General features: G+C 44.6%; 2 protein-coding genes across 8 annotated transcripts in view; one reads left to right on the top strand and one right to left on the bottom strand.

Annotated features, from left to right (window-relative positions):
* The window catches only part of CFAP221 (cilia and flagella associated protein 221), an 86894-nt gene extending 83257 nt beyond the window's left edge, over positions 1-3637 (bottom strand). For 4 of the 5 annotated variants that reach the window (XM_082689829.1, XM_082689830.1, XM_082689831.1 and 1 more), the window contains exons 1-2: positions 3531-3637; positions 1823-2008 (exon numbers count right to left, since the gene is read on the bottom strand). In XM_082689829.1, the coding sequence (XP_082545955.1) occupies positions 1823-1961 (139 nt within the window). In that variant the 5' untranslated portion in view covers positions 1962-2008; positions 3531-3637. The remainder of the gene's footprint in view (positions 1-1822; positions 2009-3530) is intronic. The other variant, XM_082689832.1, reaches the window with a different exon arrangement.
* SCTR (secretin receptor) overlaps positions 3536-16106 on the top strand; it is an 89120-nt gene continuing 76549 nt past the window's right edge. For all 3 annotated transcript variants that reach the window (XM_082689841.1, XM_082689843.1, XM_082689842.1), the window contains exon 1: positions 3536-3805. In XM_082689841.1, coding sequence (XP_082545967.1) covers positions 3614-3805 — 192 coding nt within the window. In that variant the 5' untranslated portion in view covers positions 3536-3613. The remainder of the gene's footprint in view (positions 3806-16106) is intronic.

Consider the following 16106-nt stretch of genomic DNA (forward strand, 5'->3'; position numbering starts at 1 on the left):
TATGTAACAAATACACAGTTTAAAGACTCCAAGTGTTTAGTTTCATCACTAGATTATTTACCTGTTATCATTGGATTTCCTCCAAATAGAATTACAATGTGATAGAATAATCGTAAAGCTCTGAGTCATTATTGCTCTGGACAGTAAAGTCTCAAACTGCTATTAGTGTAACGTGAATATCTTTTTTATTTTTCTCTGGTTCTGAGAACGAGGTTAAAACAGCCGATCTCACAAAAGTGTCCAGGTCTATAATACTTTCCCCAGCTCTTCATGAGGCAGGAGTTGAGACGTGTAGAGGAGACACCGAGAACCCATGGCAACCCATTAGGCATTTGTTCATAATCCTTGTTCCAGCCCTATGCAGTGGGTACTATTTCCATTGTGCCGGTGAAGGAGCTGAGACTCAACAAAATTAAGCAACTTGCCCATGGCCAGGAGTTAAAAATCAAACCCAGGTCTGTCCGATTCCAACCACTGAACAGCCTCTCTTAATATGAAGGCGCTGTTCAGTTTCTTACACATAATGACCTTTTACCTTTGGCTATTGCCAAACACACATGAGCCTGAGACACCCTCCCCCATTGCTTAGCCTGCTGTGATTCTTATAAACATTTGGAGTGCATATGAAATGATTGGTGGTCTTCTCACCAGGTGACCTGACACTGTCATCAGGTTTGGGCCAAACCAAAGGGCTGGGATGGGGTCAGGATGGTGTTTCTGGGGGATGGGTGATCACTGTAGGTTATTTGATAATTTTTTAAGTATTGAAATGAACCTTCTCTGGTAAACTTGTTAAATGCTGAACATTTTGCTTTCGATACTAGGGCCGCAAAATAGACCCAGAACCGATACTTTTCTGTTGATGCCCAGAAAGAGTCAAGTCTACCAATTTGCACTCAGTAAGTTCTATGGTGACGAAAAAGCCACACCGAAATACCACATTTCAGCATCTGTGATGGGCCTTGAAAGATGAGTGAGGAGCGGCCTAGTATGATGGTAGAGAGCTGGAGATTGGTCGACCGTGACAGAACAACACCTCTCCACCCAGCTGTGCCACCATGGATAATTCCTTTGACCTCCCTGAGCCTCAACTTCCCCACCAGTAAGATAAAAACTGAACGTTGACATTGTGTGGATTAAGTGAGAATAATGTAGGCAAAATGATTAGCCTCTTACATACTAGCTACAAGATTTTACTAGGCTTTCCATGTGCATGGCAGGGAAAGGATGTGCATGGAAAAAGGCAAGCAGGTATAAAGTGCATGTGGTCTTGAAGAAGCAGGAGTAACTGTGTGGTTGGAGCTGGGAAAGAGCAGTGCACAGCGCGGGGATGGTACTCGGTGGGCAGGCTTGCATCCACAGAAGAGCGGGCCAAATGCCTAGTGAAGGAAATTGCAACTCTCTTCCCAATGCAAGGGAACCCCTGAACGTATCTGAGCAAGATAGGGGCAGGGCCAGCCATGACTGCACAGAGGAAACTGACGGGGTGTGAAGGTGATACAGAGGAGAGCACTAGGATAACCCAGTGACCCTGCTGAGGATGAGGAACAAGGCAGTGGGGACAGACAGGTAAGCTGTTAGAGGAAGCAATAGAACTTGGTGACTTGGTGACTCATTTACATCAAAAGAATCTATCACGAGTGGATGGACCTAAATAGAACCATAATAGCTTAATAATAAAGGCTATTGTAAGCCCATAAAACAATATAACCCATTAAACAATATAAAGAAATCAGCACCAAAAATACCATTGTGCTTTCTGGACTTTGGATCCTCTGGTAAGATGTAAATTGTAAAGCAAATCTCTTTTCTACTCACTTACTTGATTCTAGAAGGTGATTAGGTACTTCCCTTCTTTTCTTGGGCTCCTCCACTAGCCTTTTCAAAAGGAGGGGGGATACATTAGTAAATGGTTCTTCGGCATTGCCCAGATCTCTGCTGGGGGTTTTCACCACTGCCATTTTATCATGAAAAATCGAGTCTTCTTTTTAGAGCCAAAGGTCATTTCCTGGGGGTGGGGGAGACCAAACAACAGCAGTATGAGAAATCACACACATAGTTGTTTTTTTCTCAGTCTTTGACAAATGTACCTCTGTGACTGTGTGTACCAGGCCCTCCCTGCCTCGCTGCCTCTCCTGGCCACTCCATTCCCACACAGAGATGTCCCATTAATCTCGTGTCACACATCACAACCCAATATCATGCCTTTGCTCAAAACCCTTCTGTTGTCCTTCATTCTCTCTCCTCAAAAGCTTTCCCCAAAATGTAGTCCTTAGATGCTTTTGAGCTATTGGGGGGGTATATGAATGGAAAAATAAATCAAATTGGAAAAGTTTGAAGTAAATAGTTAAACAGGCCTCTTCTGAGATTTCTCCAAATCGGTCTCTTAGTTACATGTGACCATGAAACCCTTTACCATTTGGCATCCTGGGGCCAACTTCCAGGGTCCGTCTCTGGGGTGATGAGAAGTTGGAGTGGCCGGTGGACCTCCTCCAGCACCACAGAAGGCATTCCTAGGAGCTCTGCCCTAGGATCTAGGGTCCTGGTTCATGGGGACCCTTTGTCAGACTTGCTTTTCCTTATCATGTTAAGTTCCACTCTCTTCATAAAGTCTATGCGGACCCCAACACCCTTCCACATTCTTCAGCAATTAACGCCTCTACTACTCATTGGGTCTTAATGATTTATTGCCTTGTGCCCTCTTTATAAAGCCTATATATCTTGCCACCTTCTACAGCTAAGTCTCTAAATTTGGGGGTCCTTGTACATGCTTGGGGGGCTGCTCTGCGATGTCTCTGAGAGTGAATGTAAAATCATATGTGGATCTTTATGTGCTTCTTTCTCCTCTCTCTCTCTCTCTCTCTCTTTTTTTTCCCCTGGAGAAGGCTCATAACTCTAGATTCCCTGCAGTCCACAGGACCTAACAAATTACAGTAACCACACTGAAGACAATGTTTAATAATCATTGCCTGGAAGTTTCTCCTTTCCCCTTACCTCCTCCCACCTCCTCTCACTAGCATCTCTGAAGACTTCCCCCTCAGCACAGCCTCCCCTACACCAGTGCACTTCCCCTCCATCCCTTCAACAGCACCTGCCTCTAGTTCACTTCCAGGCTCCCTCTCCGTGGCTGCCTCAAGTTCCCTGCCTGGACTTCGCAGGAACAAGGGCTAAACCATTTTCAGGAGAGCTCCTATTCCAGTTCACTCACTCCGGGGTGAACCCGTCTCTTTCCGCACGCCCCCGTCCTTGGTCCCCTGGCCGCATCCTCTCTACCCGCAGGCCCTCTCACCCTAGCCAAACGCCTGCTCCCCTCAGAGCCCCTTTACTCCGTCTCCTGCTAGGGGTCGGGGTCGACCCCAGACCCACGCAGCACCCCCATCCTCACACAACCCTTTAGGCCGACCTCTCTCTCCTCTGACCCCAGCCCAGGCTGACCCGCAGCGGGACACCCGCCCCGGGTTCAGGCTGCCTGAGCCCCTCAGCGGCGGCCCAGGGAGCCAAGTCCGCGCCCCAGGTCCCAAGCGGCTCACACAAGAGATGGTTCCGGGGCGGAATTCGGCGGGCGCCCATGCTGGCGTCGGCCTAGGCGTCGGCGTCTGCTCCGAGCGTCGCCATGACGACGCGGACAAGCTCCCGGCGCGGTGTCTGCGGCCGGACGCGACCAAACTCCCCAGGGACGTGGGGCGGAGGTTGCGGTCGGGGGAGGCCCTGCGGCGGCGGCTCGAGGTCCGGAGGCCGCAGGCGACTTCTGGGGACTCGGAGCAGTCTGGAGGGGCTCGAGAACAGAGAAAGAGCGATTTATGAGGTGCGAAGGCAATGGATTCCCGAGGGGAAGTGAGAAAGTCGGGGGACACCGTAAACTGGAACCCTGAGGGAGCGGACCGCGGGAGGGGGGGCGGGCCCAAAGGGGCGGGGCCTCCCCAGCTCAGTGGGCGGGGCTTCCCGGCACACCTCCATTCATGGAATCGCTGAATACTTAGGTATAGTTTGTTCTACATTTTCCGTTATGTAAATTTCCAACACGTAAAAAGGTAGGCAGAATAGTACGATGAACCTTCAACACCTATCTGTAACGATGGTCAAGTCATGGTCAATCTTGTTTCGTCTGCACCTTTCCCCTACAACCTGTATCATTTTGAAGAAAATCCCAGGGATCATTTCATCCATAAGTATTTCAGAAATACCTCCAAAAGATAAGAACTCTTTAAAAACGTAACCACAATTCCAGTGCCTTAAAAAATTAATTTAATTGCCCCACGAGTGTCATAAATGTCACATTTAGAGTTGCCACGATGAATCAGAATTCAAATAAAACACACATTACAATAGACTGATAGGTCCTTTAGGTGTCTTTTAGTTGACAGATGCTCCCTCCGTAGCTTTTTGTTGTTGCAAATTATTCACTGAAGGAACTGTTTCTGTTCTGATACTGATATTTAGGAGTTGTAAACCACAAACCTGGACTTGCTCCCCAGACTTCCTGCCGTGTCTGCTCCATCCTGCTCACCCGTGGACACTATTCCTTACACAGATGTTTCAAGCTTCTCTCTTCCCAGGAGTTGTCCCTGTCTCATTTTTTTCATTGTCTGCCTTGACACTTGCTTGATATTATTTATGGCTTCGTGTTGATAAGAAATTAGAGTAGGAATCCAATAAGAGTATCTGCCTGTTCCACACCCACATCACTTGTGCTGTATGTGGTTCCCTCCCCCGCCCCCCCCCACTGGGAATATTCATTTTTCCCATCTTCCTATTCTCCAATCCGTCCCTGCCACCGGGGTCACTGGTTAAAAGTTTCCCCATCTTTCAAGGCTAGTCTGGAGGTATCGTCTACCCTCCCCGTAGCCCTCCCAGTCAGAAGAACTGTTTCCTCCCATCCAAGTACTAACCAGGCCCGACCCTGCTTAGCTTCCGAGATCAGACGAGATCGGGCGCGTTCAGGGTGGTATGGCCGTAGACTGAAGTACTGTTTCCTTAATCTGGGTTCCATACGCTTGTTTTAGCATCTTTTTCGGCACTTATCTTCTTATATGTTGCACCCATTACTGCTTGTGTGTCTCAAGCTGTGAAATTCTTTTTTTTTTTTTAAAGATTATTTATTTATTTATATGACAGAGAAAGACACAGTGAGAGAGGGAACACAAGAAGGGGGAGTGGGAGAGGGAGAAGCAGGCCTCCCTGCTCCGACTAGAGAGCCCAAAGTGGGGCTCAAACCCAGGACCCTGGAGTCATGACTTGAGCAGCAGGCAGACATCCAACGACTGAGCCACCCAGGTGCCCCTAAACTGCAAAATTCTTATCAGGAGGGCACTGTGCCTTATCTTTGGATCTCCCGCAGATCTTTGTTTATAGTGATTATCTAGTAATTGTTGGCCAAGTGGGTGAAAAAAAAATCCATTTGTTTATACAGTGTGTTGTTTTAGTTCTTTCCCCTTTGTTGCCCCAACAAGGTTGTAGATTTTAGAATAAATACTTTGTTTCCCACAGTCCCAAACCTTTCCACTCCAGCTTAAATCATCAAATGCTTGTTTCTGTACACTAGTTAATGGGTATTGGGTAACACATTTTAATTTGTCCTAAAGTTTTTTTTTATAAAAAGTGGTGAATTCTCTATTTCATAGGTAAATATAGACATAAAAATAGATATGGAGATATGGATAGAGATATAATATGTAGGTCTCTGTATAATTCACCATATTGCGTATTATAAAATAGTGGACACTGCTGGTTGTCTATTCCCACCTTCCAGCTTTGCTCAGTCTTCTCCCAGTTCCAGTTCCCCAGATCCCCACTCCTAGCAGTAGCTGCTGATTAGTCCACACCTGTCATGGAACTCCCCATCCACTTGCAACAACTGATTTACCATTCAGTATGTAACCAGCTCTGGCCACAGAGACATTACGGAAAGACTTCTGGGATACCTCTGGAAAAGGTTTCCTCCTAAGAAAGAAACACACATAAATACAGTATCTTCCTCTTTCTGGACATTGTAGTCTCCGAAAGTGATTCCTTGGAAACTCAGCAGCCATCAGAGGCCAGGAGGGGCCTGAGCATGAAGGTGAAGCTGGTGAGCAGGAGGCAGGAAGATTCTGGACATGGATGACATCATCTCACCTCTGTTTGCCTGGTACCCACATCCCATTATCTCTTTTTTTCAACTGAAAATATTCTGACATATAATGATCTCTCTCTCTCCCTCTCTTTTTAAAGATTTTATTTATTTATTTGAGAGAGGGTAAGAGAGCAAGCAGGGGAGGGGACGGAAGGGGAGGGGCAGAAGGATGGGGAGGGAGGAGGCAGGAAGGGGAGAGGGGGAGAGCTGGGGGAGAAGCAGGCTCCCAGCTGAGCAGGGAGCCCAACACAGGGCTCAATCCCTGTGATCATGACCTGAGCTGAAGGTAGATGCTCAACCAACTGAGCCACCCAGGTGCCCGGACATACAATGATTTCTAAACACTCCTCCAAGTGTGAATGTTGCACAGGAGCTTGTTAGAAATGCAGAATTTCAGTTCATCCCAGACCCTTGAATCAGAACCTGCATATTGATAAGATACCCCGGAGATTCACAGACACATTAAAGTTTGAGAATCACTGTACCAATGCCCTACAATTACAGTTGTTTTCAATGATCAATTATTTAACCAATTTGCTTATGTATTTCTCATTTATTTTACTGAGAGTTTTTGGCGAGCAGAATACAAAGGTATTGCAGCCTCTGCCAAACTAAATCCATGAAATGGGTGTGAAGACAGGCACAGAAACTCTAAACTATAAGCATCCGCTTCAGAAGCACTGGGGAACAGATAATATCCTTGCTTTAAACTCCTCGATGTCGGGGTGCCTGGGTGGCTCAGTGGGATAAAGCCTCTGCCTTCAGCTCAGGTCATGATCCCAGGGTCCTGGGCTCTCTGCTCAGCAGGGATCCTGCTTCCCTTCCTCTCTCTCTCTTTCTCTCTCTCTCTCTCTGCCTACTTGTGATCTGTGTCTGCCAAATAAATAAATAAAATCTTAAAAAAACAACAACAACTCCTTGATATCTTCACACTGTATGGAAAAGAAAATGTAAAATTCTTAACACAGAAAAGAAAAATGTTTGCAAGGCTCTCTAAGATGTTACTTATGACCTTCTCTCTCCACCTTCTCCTTGCTTCCTTGATGCACACTACCCTCTCCCCAACCCCCCCCCCAACACCCCAACTCCCGCCCCGACCCTGTGTGCTCCACCCCTCCACCCCACCACATCCCCTTGGCCTGGTGTGGTGGGTTAAAGCAGGCTGAAAATTCTGACATTCCTCTCAAGGGGTCCCTGTGCCCTCCCCTTGAATGTGGGTGGGTCTGGGGCTGCTTTATCTGCCCAATCCAGTCCTGCCTGAATCTCTGATCTCAACGTTCATGAGAAATAATAAAATGGTTGTGATTTCAAGCCTATAAGCTTTGGGATAGATATAGCTACAGTGATAAATAACGAGAAACTTGGCTAATTCCTACTCAGCCTAAGGATCTCTTCTTTGGAAGAGATCTTCTTTGGGGCTTTCCCTGGTTCCCCTTTCTTTTTTTTTTTTAAGATTTTATTTAATTTGACAGAGAGAGATCACAAGTAGATGGAGAGGCAGGCAGAGAGAGAGAGAGAGAGGGAAGCAGGCTTCCTACTGAGCAGAGAGCCCGATGTGGGACTCGATCCCAGGACCCTGAGATCATGACCTGAGCCGAAGGCAGCGGCTTAACCCACTGAGCCACCCAGGTGCCCCCCTGGTTCCCCTTTCTAAATCAGGCCCTACCCCACCATCTTCTCTCCCTGCACTGGGTACTCTCCCTTCAATGCGCTTCCTGCAGAACGTGGTTCTAGACCAATGGGGCTGACCTTTACTGAACTATCAGTTCTTTACTGAGATAGCAGTTCTTTACTGAAATATCCGTTTAGTAGAGGCTGACTTGTTTATCACTGTATGCTCATTACCTTGTATATTGCCTGGCACATGGTAGAACTTCCAAGACAGTTGTAGGATAAAGTCGTTAATGAGTTATGCCAAGTGAGATCTAAATTTATATATACGTATACATGTATGTGTGTGTGTATGTATAGAATTGGAATACGGGCAATATATTTATATGGTTCAAAATCTGAAAAGTAAAAAAACTCCCTCCTACCCCTGTCCTTAATCACCAGGTTTCCTTTCCCAGAGGCAACCTATGTTGCTAAATTCTTTTTTTTCAAAGGTTTATTTATTTATTTTGAGAGAGAGAAAGGGTGTGCACACGTGGCAGCAAGGCTGAGGAGTGGAAGGAGAGAGAGAATCTTGATCTCATGACCCTTAAGATCATGACCTGAGCCGAAGCCAAAAGTTGGACTCTCAACAAAGAGCCCTTTGGGCACCCACCAGATTCTTATTTGTCTTTTAGTAATACATTACACATACACAAGCCATTATACGTATGCTTGCATTTATAAGAAGTTCACCCCCTGTTTAAAAGCCCAAATAGGGATGCCTGGGTGGTTCAGTCAGTTAAGTGTCTAACTCTTGATTTTGGTTCAGGTCATGATTGCAGGCTCATAAGATTGAACCCCATGTTGGGCCCCATGCTCAGCAGGAAGTCTGCCTGAGATTCTCTCTCTCTCCCTCTGCTGCTCTCCCACCTCTAAAATAAGTAAATAATTCCTTAAAAATAAGTAAATTAAAAATAGAAGCCCCAATAGCTCACTCTTCTGTTTCCTCTTTTCTTCTACTTAAAAATATATCTGGGTAATCATTCCATATTTGTGCATGAAGTATTATCCTCATTCTTTTTTTTTTTTTAAAGACTTTATTTTATTTTTTTAAAGTAATCTCTACACCCAAATGGGGCTTGAACTTAGCAACCTTGAGATCAAGAGTCACATGCTCTACTGATTGAGCCAGCCAGGCACCCCCTTCTTCGTTGTTCTTTTCTAGCTGCAGAAATTCTATAACTCTATAATCAGTTTGCTATTATTGAAGATTGAGGTTGTTCCTGATCTTCTGCTATATAAACAATGTTGTAATGATTTATATAAGTGCACGTGCCATTTCTATAAACTTGTACATACCTTCATTCATAGGCATGTGAGTGTATCTATAGGAAAAGTTCCCAGAGTAGAAGTGTTAGGTCAGAGGGTCAGTGCATTTGTAATATTGATTAACTATTGAGGTTGCCCTCCATGGCCTTTGTCTTAATTTTACTCCTGCTTATAAGGTATCAGAGGACTGGTTTCCTTATGACCTCACTACCAGAAGATATTATAAAACCTTCATGTTTTTGTCAGTCCAGTGGGTGAAGAGTAGTTTTTCAGTATGGATTTGTTTTGTAGCTCTCTAATGATAAGTAAAACAGAGTATGCTTTTCATATGTTTATAAGACATTTATGTTGCCTATTCTGCAAGTTCATGTCCTTTACTCATTTCCCATACGGTTCTTGATTTTTTTCTTATTGAATCACTGGAGCACTTTCTATATTACAGTCTTTTGTTGCAAAAAGTTTCCTTAGTTTATCATTTGACTTTGCTCTTAATGGTTTTTGTCTTTTAGGATTTTAAAGAAATTTTATGCTGTATTCATTGTGTATTGCTCCATAAAAAAGTACCTAAAACTTAGTGACTTAGAACTATAATCCTTTATTCTTTCATGGTTTTTGTGGGAAGGGAATTCAGACAGGGCACAGCAGAGATGGCTTGTAGACCCAAAAGCTGGGAGGTGGACTTGTCTGAAGGCATCATTTGGTGGTTGGTGCTAAAGCTGACCGCTGGGGACCTAGATGAGTCTCTAGGCCAAAATACCCACACGTGGCCTGGACTTTCTCCCAAAATGTTCACTAGATCCAAAGACAAATGTTCCAGAAGAGAGTCAGGCATAAGCCAACTTTATGACCTAGCCTTGAAAGTTGTGCAGGACCACTTCCAAACTCATTCTATTGGTTGAGCCATATCACAAATCCCCTCAGGTATCCCCACAGATCCCCTGGATTTCTCAATTGGTTAAGCACTAAACTCTTGATCTCAGCTCAGGTCTTAATCTCAGGGTTGGAGTGGCCTGCCCTTGGCCCCTGCATAGACTTGTAGGGGCAGGCCACTCCAAGATGGGCCACTCTGGCATGAAGATTATTTTGATTTAAAAAGCAAATAATCAATACCCAGCAGATATAGGAAAAGCTCTTTATCTTCCCCACCTACTCCCTGAAAAGAATGTAGATAGAGGAACTGGTCCAGGAAGAAAACTACATTATACTATGAACTAGGTATGGCATGCAGGGAAGGACCCAGCAAGGCCTGTTTGATCAAAGTCCTTTAGGTCCCCTTGTTTTTGAGGGGCCCAGAAAACATTTGTTTACCAAGCATTTACTCTTTTTCATCTTCCTGGGAATTGCTTTTTTTCCCTTTGAAGTCCCTGACCTGTACCCCCCCTTCTTAGTTCAGAATGACATATATAACTTATTTCACCTGTCTTAGGAATTTCTTGTCTGTGTGGATTCCCCAAATATATGATATTAAATTTGACTCTTTCCCGTTCATCTGTTTTGGGTCCACTAGACTCCTAGTCCAGCTAGAAGGACCTCGACAGGCAGAGTAAATTCTTCCTCCCCAACAGACTCCACCTCTCAATGGAGAAGTGTCAGTATCTTAAGGGAGTACCACATTCTCTGTTCTCTGGCCCTGACTATGCATGGGAGGGTATAGAACTGCTGTAGCCATCTTGCTATCAGCCTGAGCTTATTCAAATCAAGGGAAGACCGCGCCAAGAGACCCACATGCAAACAGAACCTGAACCACGCATGAGTCCACCTTGAACTATGCTGTCTCTGGGCTCTCAGTCATGTGAGCCACTCTTCATCCCTATCACTACTTCAGCCAATTTGAGCTGGTTTGTCCATTACCTGGAGCCAAATGCAACTGAAGTTGTATATGCAGGCCGTTTAATTGCACTGATCTTTTTTTTTTTTCAACCTTGTGATAATGCTGAAAGATGGATGTTATTTGCCCCATTACACAGAAGAGGGTGTTAGCCCTGGAGGGCTTAGGTAACTGCCCAAGGTCACATGGCAAATTGATGCCTAAGTCAGGATTTGAATCCAGGTTTGTTTGCTGCCAGCATTCTTTTCTGTATGCCAAGCCAAACTGCCTAATCAGGCAGAAATGTGGGGGCCTCTGGGAGATCGGGGTACACCTGATCTTTCTTTGTTCCCTCCAGTGAAGATAAGGCCTTGGGAACACTGGGAACATTGTCTTTCAGATATGGTTTTATTTGCTCTCCTTTATTTGATCTGTCTTAATGATAATATTTCACATAAATATTTAAAAGGATGCTGACAAATGGAGGAGGAAAATGAGAAAAGTAAAGGAAAAACTGCTTTCCTGAGAGAGCCAACCTACATTTCCAGAGTGTAAACAGTGAGCTGGACCATAAAAACCTCATTAAAATGTCAGTGTTATACCTTTGTACTTTAGCACTGAATAGGAAATCATGCTTGCCCCATTATTTATGGCTCATCAGTAATACATTAGCTGGGTTCCAGAAAAGCTCACATTCAAGAGAGGACAGACCTCTTTGTTTGGTTTATTGAGCAGCTGAAGGGGCAGAGCAAGTTCATTTCATTGGTGTAGTCATTTGGTGAAGGCCTTAAACCCAGAGACCCAGGGACAGCCGATTCCTCACTCCCAATGCTGTCCTCCACCCCTATCCCCAAATCAGTCCTTCTGCTCAAAAGTCACTTTCCCTGGAGAAGCCTTCCTTATGTGTATGCCAGGGGACATTGTTACAGGTGACAGAAATGGATTTAAGTGACAGAAAGAATTAAAAAGTAAAAAAGTTAAAATTGTGTCTCTCTACCTACCTATCTTCTATCAAGGGAGGCTTCAGTCACAGCTGCATCTAGGTGCCAGAGATGGTGTTAAGATCTTGTCTTTCTTAGTCTCTTGTTCTCTACTCCATGTTGGTTTCATTCTCAACCAGGACTCTTCACGATGTGGGAGGGCTGCCATCTTGCTGCTAGCTTAGTATAATGCTCATGCATAGGTTTTAGTGGTGCCACTCTTATTGGCTTAGCATCAGTCATGTGCCCATCCCTGAACCAATTACTGTGCTAGCTGGTGGTGAGGCCTCTCTTCACCTAGGTCTGGGTCATGTGCTCACCCTGGGGTTGCTGTTGGTAAAAGCCTCACCCAAGCCACAAGTTCTGAGAGTAGGGGAGGGTAAGGGAAGATCCTTGTACTAGAAGAAGGGGGAATGGAGGCTGGCCAGACACACCAACAGATGTCTATTAGATTGAACCTTATAAAATTATCGATATTGAAATATATTTTACCCATGAGAAGGGTGACCTCATACATTCACCCTCAAGGTTGGGTCTGGTCCCTCAGTACAGGCTCCTATAGAATGTATCATAGTTTACAATCTCCTCCACCATGCATTCCGTAGTTGCTCACTTCAGCCCACCAATTGGTCTGTTAACTGTGGGGTTACATAAACTTCAGAAGCCTTGACCACCAGCCTCCATCATCTTGCTGGGCCTCCTGAAAGGGGTTGCAATTAAAGTACCCCAGGCTTTGTGCAAGGGGCTGAGATCGCCACGGGCAATTGCCCTAGGCTTCCATCGTTCTGGCAGGGCCCCAAGAAACAGAATAGGTAATCAATGAATATTCATGAAATGACTTTGCTTAATTAGTTCTCTAACAAGTGTTTATTGCTCCTGGAAAAATACAAAAAAAAATGATTTCATGTTGGAGAAGTAATTGAAAATAAAATCTCTAGTCAAGCAGGTGAATCTTCGCCACCAAAGGAAGAAAAGAATGACTCGGTTTTATTATTAAACGTTAAACCAGCCCGAGATGTACATCATTGACAAACCACAAAAGAGATGGCAAAGACAAATAGAAATCTTACCCTTTTATAGAGCCAGGCACACACAATCCCTTACACACACAAGTTAATTGTCTTTACCCAAAGGGAAAATAAAAAGACTTCTATCATTTTGACAAGCAGGAGATTACAACTTGGAGCCAAGTGTCTGTGCTAACCTCCCACAGTGACAGAGGGCTGGGACATCCCCGAGCCTTGGTATCCATTTTCACAGACGTAGATTCACTGTCTTCAAGAAAACCATTCCCAGATTCAAAACTGGTAATAGGTTCATTTTGATTTTAAAAAGCATTTACATACATCTCAAAGAGATGGAGGTGATTTCTAATTACCAGTTTTCTAAAGGAAATGCTAAAAAAGAAGGAAGAAGAGAAAAGATCTTTTTCTCTTCAGGCACCAGAGATTTTTCAAATTTAGCTTTTGAGGGATTGTATTGCAGGGGAGGAAAAATTTTTTATCCCTACCCTTCAGAGCTCAATGGCTGAAGCTTGCAAATCAATCTGATAGAAGACAGGTTAACAAAAGCGAAAGCAGTTGTAATGACCACTGAAATTTCACAAGGAAATGAAATTTGGGGAGGCAGTCAGATGATTGAAGTATAGATACTATTTTAGGTTAAACAAAGGAACTAGAGGTTTGAGGGCTTCTGGGCTGGGGGGAAGCAAGTTGTGGAAGAGGAGGGAGGGAAATGCATGATGAATAAGGTTTGATTGTTACGTGGGTGTCTTTCAGGTGATAGGAGTTCTCTTGGGGCATAACTCTCTTCCAGGTACAGACTTTTTTTTAGCAAGTGAAAATTTCCTTTATAAATGTAAATTTTCTTTACAAAAAGGAGTATTTATACTTTTATCATTAGGCAGTCAGAAAGGGGTTGGGAAAAGAGCTTTTCCTGTGGCTGGTAGTTCTCATCAGCTTTTTCAAAATAATCCTTACACCAAAATGGCATATTTGGTGTAAAATGGCATATCTGATGGGTTTCACACATTCTGGTACCCATCAGAGTTCTGCCTCACTGGGGTGATAAGAATATCTATATGAAACCAATGGAGAACAAGTTACCCTGGAACCAAATAGAGGATCTTCCATCCTCAGGGTAATTTCTAAACTATTGTCATGAAAAGGTGAACTTATGTTTGGGGTGTTCATAACTTAGGTTTGGTTTTTATGTCCCACTCTACAGGCAGGGGTAATGGGAGAAAAGGATTAGAATTAAGACCTAGATAGAAAGTCATCAAAATCAAAGAGATAGGGCACTCGAGTGGTTCAGTCGGTTAAGTGTCTGACTCTTGATTTCAGCTCTGGTCATTATCTCAAGATCCTGGAATTGAGCCCTGGGTTGGGCTCCACAATCACAGGGAGTCTGCTTGAGATTCTCTTGTTCCCTCTGTCCTCCACCCTCACTCTTTCTCTAATTGGTAAATAAATCTTTTTTAAAAAAGAGAGAGACAGAGAGATGGCCCCTCTCCATCACTCATGGGGGTTATAATGAAGTTTAGAGAGTGTATACTTTGGCATTTCCCCCCAATGGTCAAAACGGTGTTTATGGTTTCATACGCTCTTCCAGAATCTTTTCATTCTCTCATCAGGAGGTTGAGTCTATGCTGCCTTCCCTGGATCTGGGCAGGCTTTTGTCTGAATGTCAGTGAACCCTCTTGCTCAACTATAGACCCCAACAGTTATAACCAGAAATAGTCAAGACCCCTTAACTCAGCTCTAACTTAAAACCATTGTGCTTATTTCTTATCACACTTTCTTGAGGCATTGACGAGACATTTTGCAATAATTGGAATATTTCAGGCGCCAGAGCAAAAAAGCCCTTATAGCAATGGAATATCTAGAAGACCACATCCCACACTACCCCTTCCCCACCATGATCGTGGGTTGAACACATATTAACCCTCACCTATGACCACTGCTCTGTGCCTGCTCTGTTGCATGCCCCACCCCTGCAAGCTCTCTCTGTAAGACTCTAGATGTCCATCTTGATGCGGAGAACAAAGGCAAAAGAATAGTAGATAAAATTAAATTTCCGTATAACCCGCAGCCCATGGTCAAATACTTGAGATAGGCAGAGTAGGACCTTCCTCCAGAAACTCCCAACTGTCTTAATGTTAATACCTTGTACAGGAAAACAACTTTAGTTTGACAATAGCCAGGCGTCCAGTCTTCTTTCACATATGAAAGTCCGTTTGGAAACTTCCTTTGTCTCCCAGCTTAAAAGCCTATAATCAGTTGCTCCTTAAAATCCCAGAGCAGTTCTTTCTGATCACGGGTTCTGTCCCTGTGCTTTAATAAAACCACTTTTTTGCATTGAAAACATCTCAAAGATTCTTTCTTGATAGTTTGCTCCCGTACTCAAACATCAAATCCCATCACATCTTGTGGGCTGGGAAGATCGGTTGTTAAGAACTGAGCAAGCCACCTCCCTGTGCTGTAGGCACTCAAAATAAATCTCTCCCTTTCTCTTGAGTTATTGGCTCCTCTTGCGCACAAGTTTATCTTGAGTTGGTTGAGAAGCAGTGTGGGCAAACCCAGCCAGCAGCACTCTCCTTTCAATCAATTTGTCTGCCCATTTTGTGATCTCCCCCAACCGCGTCCGCTCCCCCCACACCCCGATGTAACCAGTTGGCAGTGGAGCCTGCCAGGCCTCACCAGTTCCTTTTCTGAGTTAGTGATGATGATAGATTGGCAATGTAGGCAATACAAAGCAAGAGAAGCAGCCCTGGGGATTTCCAGGGCTGGGTCATCAGTCACAACATCAATCACAACACAAGTTTCCTACTCGATCTTGGGATGCACACCTTTGGGATCATGAGCCTCTAGGAAGCTGCCTATCACTGAGACCAGGTGGAGAAAGCACACAGAAACAGCAGGAAATACCTGAGGAACCCCAGCTGCTCCAGCCCTAGCCATGTGACCAAGCGCCTCTCAAGGTAACTCTGGTCCTAGCCACAGTCTGACTGTAACCTTGGGAGACACTAAATTTTTTTTTTCAAGATTTATTGATTTATTTGAGAGGGGATGAAGAAAGGGGCAAAGGGAGAGAGAGAGAGAGTCCTAAGAAAACTCCCCGCTGAGCACGCAGCCCTACTGGGGCTCAATCCCATGACCCTGAGATCTAAATCTGAGCCAGGTTGCTTGCTGCTTGCTGCTTTATCAACTGAGCCCCCCCAGATGCCCCTGGGAGACACTTTGAATAAGCACTGTCTGGCTGAGGGCAGTCAACCCCCAGAGCTGTG

The sequence above is a fragment of the Mustela nivalis genome (genome assembly GCF_964662115.1).
Source record: "Mustela nivalis genome assembly, chromosome: 11".
Lineage (NCBI taxonomy): Eukaryota > Metazoa > Chordata > Mammalia > Carnivora > Mustelidae > Mustela > Mustela nivalis.